Raw genomic sequence first — 12,570 nt, forward strand, 5'->3', positions numbered from 1 at the left:
TCAAATCCGGGTTGTGGCGGCAATAGACCCAGAAGCTGATCCCACACTTCCTTATCCTCAGCCAACTTCTCTAACTCTTTCTGGGGAATACTGAGGCATTCCCAAGACTTCTGAGAGATATAATCCCTCCAGTGTGTCCTGGGTCTTCCCTGGAGTTTGTCCCAGTTGAATGTGCCTGGAAGACCTCCCTCAGGAGACGACCAGGGGGCATCTTCACCAGATGCCTGAACCACATCAGCTGGCTCATTTCAATGTGAAGAAGCAGTGGCTCTACCCTCTGTAGTCCCTCTTGGATAGTCGAGCTTCTCACCCTGTCCCCAAGTGTAAGCCCAGATATCCGACAGAGGAGTCTCATTTCTGCTGGTCGTATCCACAACCTTGTTCTTTAGTTGACTATAGGACTGTAAATCAACTCATAAACTGAGAGTCTCGTGGGCCGGAACGATTAATTCTAGCTTGGTTTTCATTTCCACTGTGGTCAGAACTCTTTTGCTTGGCTGGCAGAACATGTAAATATTGACGAGCAAGTCATTGAGCACACATACTCTGTCATGCGGCATCTCCCCTCCACATGGAGGCCAAACAGAGTAATTTAACATTTATTTAATTTCATTTTTGTCTTGGTGGATTATGGGAGTCAGACACAACACACGCCTTTTCAATTGTGACCATCAGAGGGTGCTGCCAAAACAGTTGCTGCCAGACAAAAGCATGAACAAAAGCTGTAAGCGTCATTTTTTTGTTTAAATTGTATGAAACTTTGTAATGGAGTCTTGATTTGTCAATGTCCAAAATGATTTTCCTCATCCAGTGTTGCCCAAATTGTGCTCTTAACCAGGAAACACCCAACTGTTGCTCAGATTTTGACCAAGACAACACCCCAACAGCTTCACAATCGATATACACTTTTGGATCCAGACCCCCTACTTGCCCATGATCTTCCACCCCGCCCCCACTCACCAGTGCCCCAAGCACTCGTCGAAACCCACATTCTGTTATTGACACAGTAAATGATTGAGAATAGATACCTTTTAAATCTCAAATCCAAAGCAAGTCTGACTTCTTCATTTCAGCAACCAATCAGTGCCTCGTGGTCTGATTAAGAGCTTGATGTTGCCTTAGTCACTTCACAATCAACCAATATGCTTGGAACCAGACCATCTGTGGGTGGACTTGAAAAGAGGGGCCAGATGCTTGAGACTAAGTATAATCCACAGTTAAGTTAAAAATCCTACTGATTGTCTTTAAAGCACTTTAGGGTTTGGCTCCTCAGTGATCAGCTCACAGACCAAAGTCCAATCAGACTCCTCCGTCCGTTCAGCACCGGTTTTGTAACTGTACCTGTAACGAGAGCCTCGTCAGCTGAGGGACTTGTGAATGACTTTGGACTTGCTGTCCAAACCACTGACCTGTACAGCTGATATACAAGAAAGTAGACTTTCACTTATCTTAGTTCAGCCATATGCTGAGTTTTGTGGAGCTTAATGGGGAAGTTTGATATTTTTCAGCCTGGGCTCTACTTTTAGATATTTTGGTATACATCTTTTCACTTGGGATGAAAACTGATTTCATCACTGTAATACTGATATAGAACACAAAAACTATCACAAGCTTGTATAATGGTACAGAACAACATAAAATGCCTTTAGAAGTGTCTGTAGCATGGAAAGAATCCCTAGGGAGGTAAATGTGGGCATGTTTAACTCACAAAATGACAGCTAATGCAGTTTGCTGCTTACCTTAGCAACACTGTCATCCCCATCACTGACGTCCACTCAGTCACTACACATTGATTGTTGATGAGGGGTTTGTTGTGCATTCTATTTGTACTATTTCTACCCCCCAACCCCACCCCCCAACAGAATGCCCCCTGAAGTTGGAATTGTAACTTGTTGACTTTTTCAAACTATACATAAACTCTACATAAGCACCTAAGCGGCTAACTGTATATTCTGTATTCTTTAAAATTTTACTGACATTTAGTGGGATAAACAAGGGCACGTTTACCTTTTTCGGAATTCTCTCCATGCTACCAGACAACTCCATTGATGTTTTTACATGTTCAGTGGTGACAAGGAGTACTGAAAGTGTTTGTAGCTTGGCCTTGAGCCATTACATTGTGTAGCTGATGTTTGCATTCTAAATCAATATTGCACCAGTTCAATTAGTTTTTGCTCCAAATGAAAATATAGAGCCCAAGTTGAAAAATGTAGAACCTCCTTTTTAAGATTAGAAATGATGGGAACCAGTTGACCACGCTGTCCTCTGCTGGGCCTATGAAGGTGACTGATGATCATGTACACCTAGGCTTCCAAACAAATGCTTCTTGGAGGGCGACTGTTGGATAGATTTGACTGTAAAGCGCATCGAGGTTGTATATAATGGAACATTACAAAATTGGCCTTCCCGAACACCTTCTTCCACCTTAAACAATGCAAGCAGTGAAATCAAACCTCTACAGAAGGCTCTTTACTTTGGTTTCTGTTGATATATGGCTGTCAAGTCTTATAAAGTCATGCAGTGTTAAATTGTTACTACGCCTCAAAATGTCTATTTGCTTTAGTCAGCTTTTTAGTGAGTATTAAAAAAAGTATTTTGTGCTGCTTCAATACAATCCAGAAATAATTACACATGCATACACATGGACATGCATGCATACACACACACACACACACACACACACACACACACACACACACACACACACACACACACACACACACACACACACACACACACACACACACACACACACACACACACACACACAAATATTCAAAAATAAAAACCACCACTATTTTACACTGTGTATAATGCAATGTATCCTTGGCATAATCAGAAGACAGTGCAAAAGCACTTTCAGTCTTTGTTTCTGGCATATATTGTGGAATATGTGCCGGACATACATAGCATTATACCTGGCACTGAGGCAACCCAGGAACACCATGAACCAAACTGTCGTGGATACAGATGTCAAAAGAGGATTTGAGATTCCTGGTAGATACCTGCCTTCATGTGGTATTGTCTCCAAAGACCGAGTAAGATTCCCTCAAGGAATACCTCTGGGTATCACCATGTGATACCTCTGGAGGATTATGTATGTCCTGACTGAGCAAATTCTGGGTTGCACCAGTAACTCAAGTTACATGAGACGATATCTGGACAGCCCTGACTTCTCCAGGCCTTCAACCAGTGGTTTCCTTCTTTTTAACAACTTCATTTACAACTTTTTTTCCTTTTAGTCTTTCCTCCAGACTGCTACACAGCTACATCCGCCACAGTCTTAACCTGAATCTGTGTCAGCTCGACTTCCTCGTCTTCATCTTCCTCACCCACGGCCGGCACACATGGCGACGCCAGGCGCGTTGCTTGGCTGTTGCTGCTGTTGGCAGCATTGGTCTGAATGGCGCTGGCCGTGCTGGCGTGGACAATCGGGCTGGCCACAGAGGAGACGCTGCAAAGATTGGTCGGGACGCTTGTCTTGCCGCAGGAGTGTATCCTCCGTGCCAGGCTGGCAGAACGCATCACTGAGAAAGTGGTTGCAGTACCCACACCCTGAACCTTTCCTTCCAGGAAATAAGTCAGCATCTCACCCTTTCCCTTGACACTGACCTTGCCACGGCAAACTAGGTCATAGTTAGTGTTCAGCAGGCGGTAGACCTCTTCAGTCACCTGTATTATGAAGACAAGGAGATACATGCAAATGTATGGTACGTAAAAAAGACTGTGGCCCAACATGTAGTTCTCTTCTGGGGATCAACACAGCTGACGTTTTATTGTGAAAGGGTCATTTCTTTGATATCTTCTCTAACATTCTTAGATTCTGATTTCTCATCTTTGTTTCTGATTGCTGATCTGTGATCCTGATCCTGGTTCCTAATCACTAATCTTTGAATGCTGTGCTTTGATCGTTATGGTCCTTGGATCTTTGACATCCTGATCCTTCATAGTAAGTAAGTAAGTCCTTTTGGCTGCTCCCTTGTTTGTACTCAGGGTCACCACAGCAAATCCGAGGTGGACCTGCATGTTGAATTGGCACAAGTTTTACACCAGATGACCTTAATGGAGGAATGTGGCAGGGGTGTGGTCTGAACCAAGAACTTTCGCACTGAAACCAAGTGCACTGACCACTTGGCCACCACCTGAGCTATATAGTATCTATATCCTGATCCTTCATCTTCAATCCAAATATTTGATGCTGTTTGCTTTTGATCCTGGTCACTCATCTTTAATGCTGATATCAGATCCTGACTGCTGCATCATAATCCTGATCACTCATCTTTGATCCAATTTGTTGATTCTGAGCTTTGAAATCCTTATGACTCATCTCTCATTTTCAGTGCTGACCTTAGATTCTGGTTGCTGAATCATGATCAGATCTTTGATCTTAATCAGTCATCACTCACCAAAATCTTTGATTCTGAGCTTTGATACTGATTGGTGACTTTTGGTCTTGATTTTTTTTTTTTATCCAAACCTTCGATTCTGAGATTTGATGCTGATGCTGTTTTGAACCTGATCACTCATCTTCAGTACTGTCCTTAAATTCCTGTTCCTGTACTGTGACCAGATCTTTGATCATGATCACTGACTTATGAACCACTCATCTATGATACATGTTGGGAGAGTGTAGTGACACGGACCCACAACAGGGGGCATAAATGAACGGACAATGAAAGAGTCGAATATGAACACTTTACTGTTGTGAATGAGCACAACCACAATACAGAGGAATACAGAATTTTGCAAACAGTCAATCCACAAAGGTGACGTGTGGGCAGGCTCGAGGATAGAAGACGTCTGTCCTGAGAAGAACCGGAACCACACGATTTCCTCCGCCACCGAACCTGGAGAATACTGGAGCCGCCAAGTCCCGAGTCCCCAGGTGGCCACCGTCTCCGAATGTCGGATCTGGTACTGCTGGCGAGGAGCAGAAACAATAAGATGTGGGTGTGTGCACACCCCGTAGCAACAATGGTGGAGAGTCCACCTCCACCTCTCACACACCTCGTGCAGCTCCTGTCTCAAACACTTATCTGGCTGGGGTGTGAAGCGAAGCCGTCGCTGATTACGCCAATCTCCCAGATAAGGCACTCCACAGGAAAACAGCTGTAAAACGAGTTCAGACTAAGACACATTTAGTTTTAAGGATGAGAATATTACCTTCACAGGCGATGATATCTCGGCAACGAGGTGGAGATGACGTCCGGTTTTTATGGAGTGGTATGATGAAGTGTAGATGGGTGACAGCTGTCATGAGATAATGAGTGACAGCTGTCACCCCCGGCTGTGTCCGTGGCGGCAGCGCCCTCTCGTGCCTGAAGCCCGCACTTCAGGCAGGGCGCCCTCTGGTGGTGGGCCAGCAGTACCTCCTCTTCTGGCGGCCCACACAACAGGACCCCCCCCTCAACGACCAGGTTTATCCGGGTGACGGCGGTAGAAATCGGCCAGGAGGGCCGGATCCAGGATGAAGCTCCTCTTTACCCAGGAGCGTTCTTCGGGTCCATACCCCTCCCAGTCCACCAAATACTGGAACCCCCGGCCCATTCGACGGACGTCCAGGAGCCGGCGCACTGTCCAAGCCGGCTCCCCGTCAATGATCCGGGCAGGAGGCGGCGCTGGGCGGGAGCACAGAGAGGTGAGGTGTGGTGTGGTTTCAGTCTGGACACATGGAAAACAGGGTGGATCCGCAGTGAAGCTGGGAGTTGGAGCTTCACTGCGGCAGGGCTGAGGATCTTGAGGATTTTAAATGGTCCGATGTACCTGTCCTTCAACTTAGGGGAGTCCACTTGGAGGGGGATGTCCTTCGTTGATAACCACACCTCCTGCCCGGGCTGGTATGCAGGGGCCGGGGACCGCCGGCGGTCTGCATGGGTCTTAGCCCTTGTCCGGGCCTTCAACAAGGCAGAACGGGCGGTGCGCCACACCCGACGGCACCTCCGCAGGTGGGCCTGGACCGAGGGCACACTGACCTCTCCCTCCACCACGGGAAACAATGGGGGCTGGTACCCTAGACACACCTCAAATGGGGAGAGGCCAGTGGCAGAAGACACCTGGCTGTTATGTGCATACTCGATCCAGGCCAGATGGTTACTCCAGGCCGTCGGGTGCGCGGATGTCACACAGCGGAGGGTCTGTTCCAACTCTTGGTTGGCCCGTTCTGCCTGTCCGTTCATCTGTGGGTGGTACCCGGACGAGAGGCTCATGGCGGCCCCCAGTTCTCTGCAGAAACTCCTCCAGACTTGAGAGGAAAACTGGGGACCACGATCCGAGACTACATCAGTTGGTATCCCATGCAGACGGATGACGTGGTGGACCAGGAGGTCTGCTGTCTCCTGGGCCGTTGGGAGCTTCAGGAGGGCCACGAAGTGGGCTGCCTTGGAGAATCGGTCCACTATTGTGAGGATGGTGGTGTTGCCCTGGGACGGCGGGAGGCCCGTGACGAAATCCAGGCCGATATGGGACCAGGGGCGATGAGGCACAGGAAGCGGCTGAAGAAGTCCTTGGGACCTTTTGTGGTCTGCCTTGCCCCTGGCACAGATGGTGCAGGCCTGGATATACTCCCGGACGTCGGCCTCCATAGACGCCCACCAGAAGCGCTGCCGGACAACTGCCACGGTCCTTCGCACCCCTGGATGACATGAGAGCTTGGAACTGTGCAGCTCTGGCCTCTGGTGGGATGTAAAGTCAGTTCTTCGGCCCAGTTCTGGGATCCAGGCTCCGTGCCAGGGCCTCTCGGACAGTCTTCTCCACGTCCCAGGTGAGGGTGGCCACGATAATGGACTCCGGAATGATGGGCTTCGGTGGATCCGACAGCTCAATTTTGACTTCGTCTTCGTGTACCTGGGACAAGGCATCCGATCTCTGGTTCTTGGTCCCGGGGCGATAGGTGATCCGGAAGTCAAAACGTCCGAAGAACAGTGACCAGCGGGCTTGCCTGGGGTTCAGCCGCTTGGCGGTCCTGATATACTCCAGGTTCCGATGGTCAGTGAAAACCGTGAACGGCACAGACGCTCCCTCCAACAGGTGTCTCCACTCCTCAAGAGCCTCTTTCACCGCAAGGAGTTCTCGGTTACCGACGTCATAGTTCCGTTCAGCCAGGGTCAACCTGCGAGAAAAGTAGGCACACGGGTGAAGAACCTTATCGGTCTCTCCGCTCTGGGATAGCACGGCTCCTATCCCTGAGTCAGAGGCGTCCACTTCAACCACAAACTGGCGGCTAGGGTCGGGCTGCACCATAACTGGTGCAGTCGAGAACCGTTGTTTCAACTCCTTGAACGCGGCTTCGCACCGATCCGACCAGGTGAAGGGGACTTTTGGAGAGGTCAGGGCTGTCAGGGGGCTAACTACCTGACTGTAGCCCTTAATGAACCTCCTGTAGAAATTTGTAAAGCCGAGGAACTGTTGCAGCTTCCTACGGCTTGTTGGTTGGGGCCAATCTCTCACCGCCGCAACCTTGGCCGGATCAGGGGCGACGGAGTTGGAGGAGATGATAAACCTCAGGAAGGACAAAGAAGTGCGGTGGAACTCGCACTTCTCGCCCTTCACAAACAGCCGGTTCTCCAACAACCGCTGCAGGACCTGACGTACATGCTGGACATGAGGGTCCGGAGAAAAGATGAGTATATCGTCCAGATATACGAAGACGAATCGGTGCAGGAAGTCCCACAAGACGTCATTAACCAAAGCTTGGAATGTCGCGGGGGCGTTAGTGAGGCCGAACGGCATGACCAGGTACTCAAAATGACCTAATGGGGTATTAAATGCCGTCTTCCACTCGTCTCCCTTCCGGACCCGGACCAGGTGATACGCATTCCTAAGATCCAACTTTGTAAAGATTTTGGCTCCATGCAGGGGGGTGAACACGGAATCTAACAAGGGCAACGGGTATCGATTGCGAACCGTAATCTCATTCAGCCCCCTGTAATTAATGCATGGACGGAGTCCGCCATCTTTCTTGCCCACAAAAAAGAAACCTGCACCCATCGGGGAGGTGGAATTCCGGATCAGCCCGGCAGCTAATGAGTCCCGGATGTAGGTCTCCATTGATTCGCGCTCAGGTCGTGAGAGGTTGTACAGCCTGCTGGACGGGAACTCCACGCCTGGAATCAAATCAATGGCACAATCGTACGGATGGTGCGGGGGAAGGGTGAGTGCCAGATCCTTGCTGAAGATGTCAGCAAGATCGTGGTACTCAACCGGCACCGCCGTCAGATTGGGAGGGACTTTGACCTCCTCTTTAGCCTGTAAACCGGGAGGAACCGAGGAACCTAAACACATCCGATGGCAGGTTTCGCTCCACTGAACCACCACCCCAGACGGCCAATCAATCCGGGGATTGTGTTTCAACATCCACGGGAAGCCCAAAATCACTCGGGAGGTAGAAGGAGTCACAAAAAACTCAATCTCCTCCCGATGATTTCCAGACACCACCAGAGTTACAGGTTGTTTCTTGTGCATGATTAAAGGGAGAAGGGTGCCATCTAGTGCCCGCACCTGCAATGGTGAAGGGAACGCCACCAGAGGGAGCCCTACCTCCCTAGCCCATCTGCTGTCTAGCAGATTCCCTTCTGACCGCGTGTCCACCAGTGCTGGGGCTTGAAGGGTTAAATCCCCGCTCAGGATTGTAACTGGGAGTCGTGTGGAAATATGTGTGTGTCCCACGTGAATGCCTTGGCCCACCCTAAGCCCAGTTTCTAGGGGCGGGCGTTGGTGTTTAAACCGCTTGGAGCAGTCTCTCTGCTGGTGCTCACTCGAGCCGCAGACAAAGCACTCCCCGCTGGCCAGCCTCCTCTGTCTGTTAAATGTGGCCCTGCTCGTGTCCATAGCTTTGTCAGCAGGGGGAGCTGTTGCCACACGGAGCGCTGAGGCTGTGGAGCGTGGGGAGGGCGGAACCTTTTCAGACCCGGAAGGGAGAGGGACGGTGCGTGCCCGGCCACGTCCTTCGTCTCGCTCCCAACGGCGTTCCTCCAACCGATTGTCTAACCGTATAACGAGATCAATAAGCCCATCTAAATCCCGCGGTTCTTCCTTCGCTACCAGGTGCTCCTTCAGGACCGACGACAGTCCGTTTATGAAGGCGGCGCGGAGCGCAACGTTATTCCAGCCGGACCTTGCAGCCGCGATGCGGAAGTCGACTGCATATTCGGCTGCGCTCCGGCGCCCCTGTCTCATTGACAGCAGCACTGTTGAAGCAGTCTCTCCTCTGTTAGGGTGATCAAAAACTGTTCTGAACTCCCTCACAAACCCAGTATAAGTGGTAAGGAGCCGTGACTTTTGCTCCCAAAGCGCCGTAGCCCAAGCGCGTGCCTCACCACGAAGCAAGTTAATTACATAAGCCACCTTACTGGCGTCAGACGCGTACATTACGGGTCGTTGTGCAAAGACGAGCGAACACTGCATAAGGAAGTCCGCGCACGTCTCCACACAACCTCCGTACGGCTCTGGGGGACTTATGTATGCTTCAGGGGATGGTGGGGGGGGGGGGTCGTTGAACGACCAGTGGAACGTCTTTATTCTGCACTGGGTCGGCAGGAGGAGGAGCTGCAGCAGCGCCCTGAGCGCGTGCTTCCACCTGTGCGGTGAGAGCCTCCATCCTGCGATTAAGGATGACGTTTTGCTCGGTCATCAGATCCAACCGAGCGGTAAAGGCGGTGAGGATTTGCTGCAACTCACCAATCACGCCTCCTGCAGACGCCTGTGCACCCTGCTCTTCCATTGGCTGTTCAACAGATGGGTGACGCCCCTCGGGATCCATGACATTGGCCGAGATATCCTGTTTGGGAGAGTGTAGTGACACGGACCCACAACAGGGGGCATAAATGAACGGACAATGAAAGAGTCGAATATGAACACTTTACTGTTGTGAATGAGCACAACCACAATACAGAGGAATACAGAATTTTGCAAACAGTCAATCCACAAAGGTGACGTGTGGGCAGGCTCGAGGATAGAAGACGTCTGTCCTGAGAAGAACCGGAACCACACGATTTCCTCCGCCACCGAACCTGGAGAATACTGGAGCCGCCAAGTCCCGAGTCCCCAGGTGGCCACCGTCTCCGAATGTCGGATCTGGTACTGCTGGCGAGGAGTAGAAACAATAAGATGTGGGTGTGTGCACACCCAGTAGCAACAATGGTGGAGAGTCCACCTCCACCTCTCACACACACTCGTGCAGCTCCTGTCTCAAACACTTATCTGGCTGGGGTGTGAAGCGAAGCCGTCGCTGATTACGCCAATCTCCCAGATAAGGCACTCCACAGGAAAACAGCTGTAAAACGAGTTCAGACTAAGACACAGTTAGTTTTAAGGCTGAGAATATTACCTTCACAGGTCGATGATATCTCGGCAACGAGGTGGAGATGACGTCCAGTTTTTATGGAGTGGTATGATGAAGTGTAGATGGGTGACAGCTGTCATGAGATAATGAGTGACAGCTGTCACCCCCGGCTGTGGCCGTGGCGGCAGCGCCCTCTCGTGCCTGAAGCCCGCACTTCAGGCAGGGCGCCCTCTGGTGGTGGGCCAGCAGTACCTCCTCTTCTGGCGGCCCACACAACAGATACATCTATGATTCAAATCTTTGATTCTGAGCTTTGATACTGATTGGTGACTTTTGGTCTTGATTTTTTTTTTATCCAAACCTTCGATTCTGAGATTTGATGCTGATGCTGTTTTGATCCTGATCACTCATCTTTAGTACTGTCCTTAAATTCCTGTTCCTGTACTGTGACCAGATCTTTGATCATGATCACTGACTTATGAACCACTCATCTATGATACATCTATGATTCAAATCTTTGATTCTGAGCTTTGATGCTGATTGCTGACTTTAGATCCTCACGACTCACCTTTAATGCTGACCTCCGATCCTGACATCTGAACTGTGATCTGAATCTTTGATGCTGGTCACTCATTTTTATCCATATCTTTGATTCTGAGCTTTAATCTTGATTAGTAACATTTGAGCCTGATCAGTCAACTTTAATGCTGACATTAGAGCCCGAGGGCTCATCCTTGATCCTGTGATAACGCATCTTTAATCCTAAACTTTGAGATCACTGTGATCACTGAGCTTTCATCCTGATTACTTTGATTCCTTGACAGAGGTTATTTTTCTTTCCATTTGCTTTTCTGGCTGTGTTTGATACTGTAATCAAGAGTCTGAACTTTCAGACTGCAGATGTCTTTGCAGTCTCCTGGGCTGTTCAAACATAGGGCTTCTCTAAAAATGTAACCAACCATTCTTGGGGGGGTCCACTTCTAGCTTGGGGCCCTAATCATTAACATAGTTTGGCCACCCAGTTGTGCTGCCCCTGGGTTTGCACCTCTGCTCTTTTTGAGTGTTTGTCAGTGCTTTGGGTACCTGTATCTTTCCAGGAACCCCGGTGCTGTCCATACGGCTCGCCACATTGACTGTGTTCCCCCAGATGTCATACTGAGGCCGCCGTGCACCAATCACCCCGGCAACGCACGGGCCCACATTGATGCCTGCACACGTATAAATTACATATTAAAATATACATATCTTCCCATTTTTAGTATACTTCTACTGGGAGTTTTAACTGGAGCAACAATTTAGTGTGGCTATAGACGCACCCACTCTCAAGACGAACTCATTGTACGACTGATAGTTGATTTCATCTAAAACGTCAAACATCTCAATGGCGTAGTCGGCTATCGTGCTCAGATGATCATAAATGGACTTTTTGGCCTAAAAAAATGGATGAAGATGAACAAATTAGTATTGATGCATGAAACTATACGAGGGCTGTCCGTAAAGTATAGGTCCTTTTTATTTTTTTCAAAAACTATATGGATTTCATTCATATGTTTTTACGTCAGACATGCTTGAACCCTCGTGCGCATGCGTGAGTTTTTCCACGCCTGTCGGTGACGTCATTCGCCTGTGAGCACTCCTTGTGGGAGGAGTCGTCCAGCCCCTCGTCGGAATTCCTTTGTCTGAGAAGTTGCTGAGAGACTGGCGCTTTGTTTGATCAAAATTTTTTCTAAACCTGTGAGACACATCGAAGTGGACATGGTTCGAAAAATTAAGCTGGTTTTCAGTGAAAATTTTAACAGCTGATGAGAGATTTTGAGGTGATTCTGTCGCTTTAAGGACTTTTCACGGTGCGAGACGTCGCGCTGCGCTCTCAGGCGGCGTCATCAGCCTGTTTCAAGCTTAAAACCTCCACATTTCAGGCTCTATTGATCCAGGACGTCGTGAGAGAACAGAGAAGTTTCAGAAGAAGTCGGTTTCAGCATTTTATCCGGATATTCCACTGTTAAAGGAGATTTTTTTTAATGAAAGACGTGCGGACGGGTCCGCGCGTCGGGACGCAGCCGACGCGGCGCGGCGGCACAGGAAAAACACCTCCGTGTTGATAACCATTTGTAAAATCCAGGCGGCTTTTGATGGCTTTCAGTGGAGTGAGTATATGAGAAATTGTTTATCAGCTGGAGATGTTCCAACTTGTCCTCAAGGCTTCCAACAGAGGTGTTTTTCCTGTGGCGGAGCGTCGCGGCGGCTGCGAGCCGACGCTGCAATCCGCCTGCACGTCTTTCATTAAAAAA

At 49.4% G+C, this 12,570-nt stretch overlaps 1 protein-coding gene across 2 annotated transcripts in view; it reads right to left on the minus strand.

Annotated features, from left to right (window-relative positions):
- Nucleotides 1-2,792: 2,792 nt before the first annotated feature.
- The window catches only part of LOC117521910 (adenylate cyclase type 1-like), a 139,812-nt gene continuing 130,034 nt past the window's right edge, over nucleotides 2,793-12,570 (minus strand). For both annotated transcript variants that reach the window (XM_034183277.1, XM_034183276.1), the window contains exons 18-20: nucleotides 11,596-11,710; nucleotides 11,363-11,487; nucleotides 2,793-3,672 (exon numbers count right to left, since the gene is read on the minus strand). In XM_034183277.1, the coding sequence (XP_034039168.1) occupies nucleotides 3,259-3,672; nucleotides 11,363-11,487; nucleotides 11,596-11,710 (654 nt within the window). In that variant the 3' untranslated portion in view covers nucleotides 2,793-3,258. The remainder of the gene's footprint in view (nucleotides 3,673-11,362; nucleotides 11,488-11,595; nucleotides 11,711-12,570) is intronic.

Source organism: Thalassophryne amazonica, chromosome 12 (assembly GCF_902500255.1).
Source record: "Thalassophryne amazonica chromosome 12, fThaAma1.1, whole genome shotgun sequence".
Lineage (NCBI taxonomy): Eukaryota > Metazoa > Chordata > Actinopteri > Batrachoidiformes > Batrachoididae > Thalassophryne > Thalassophryne amazonica.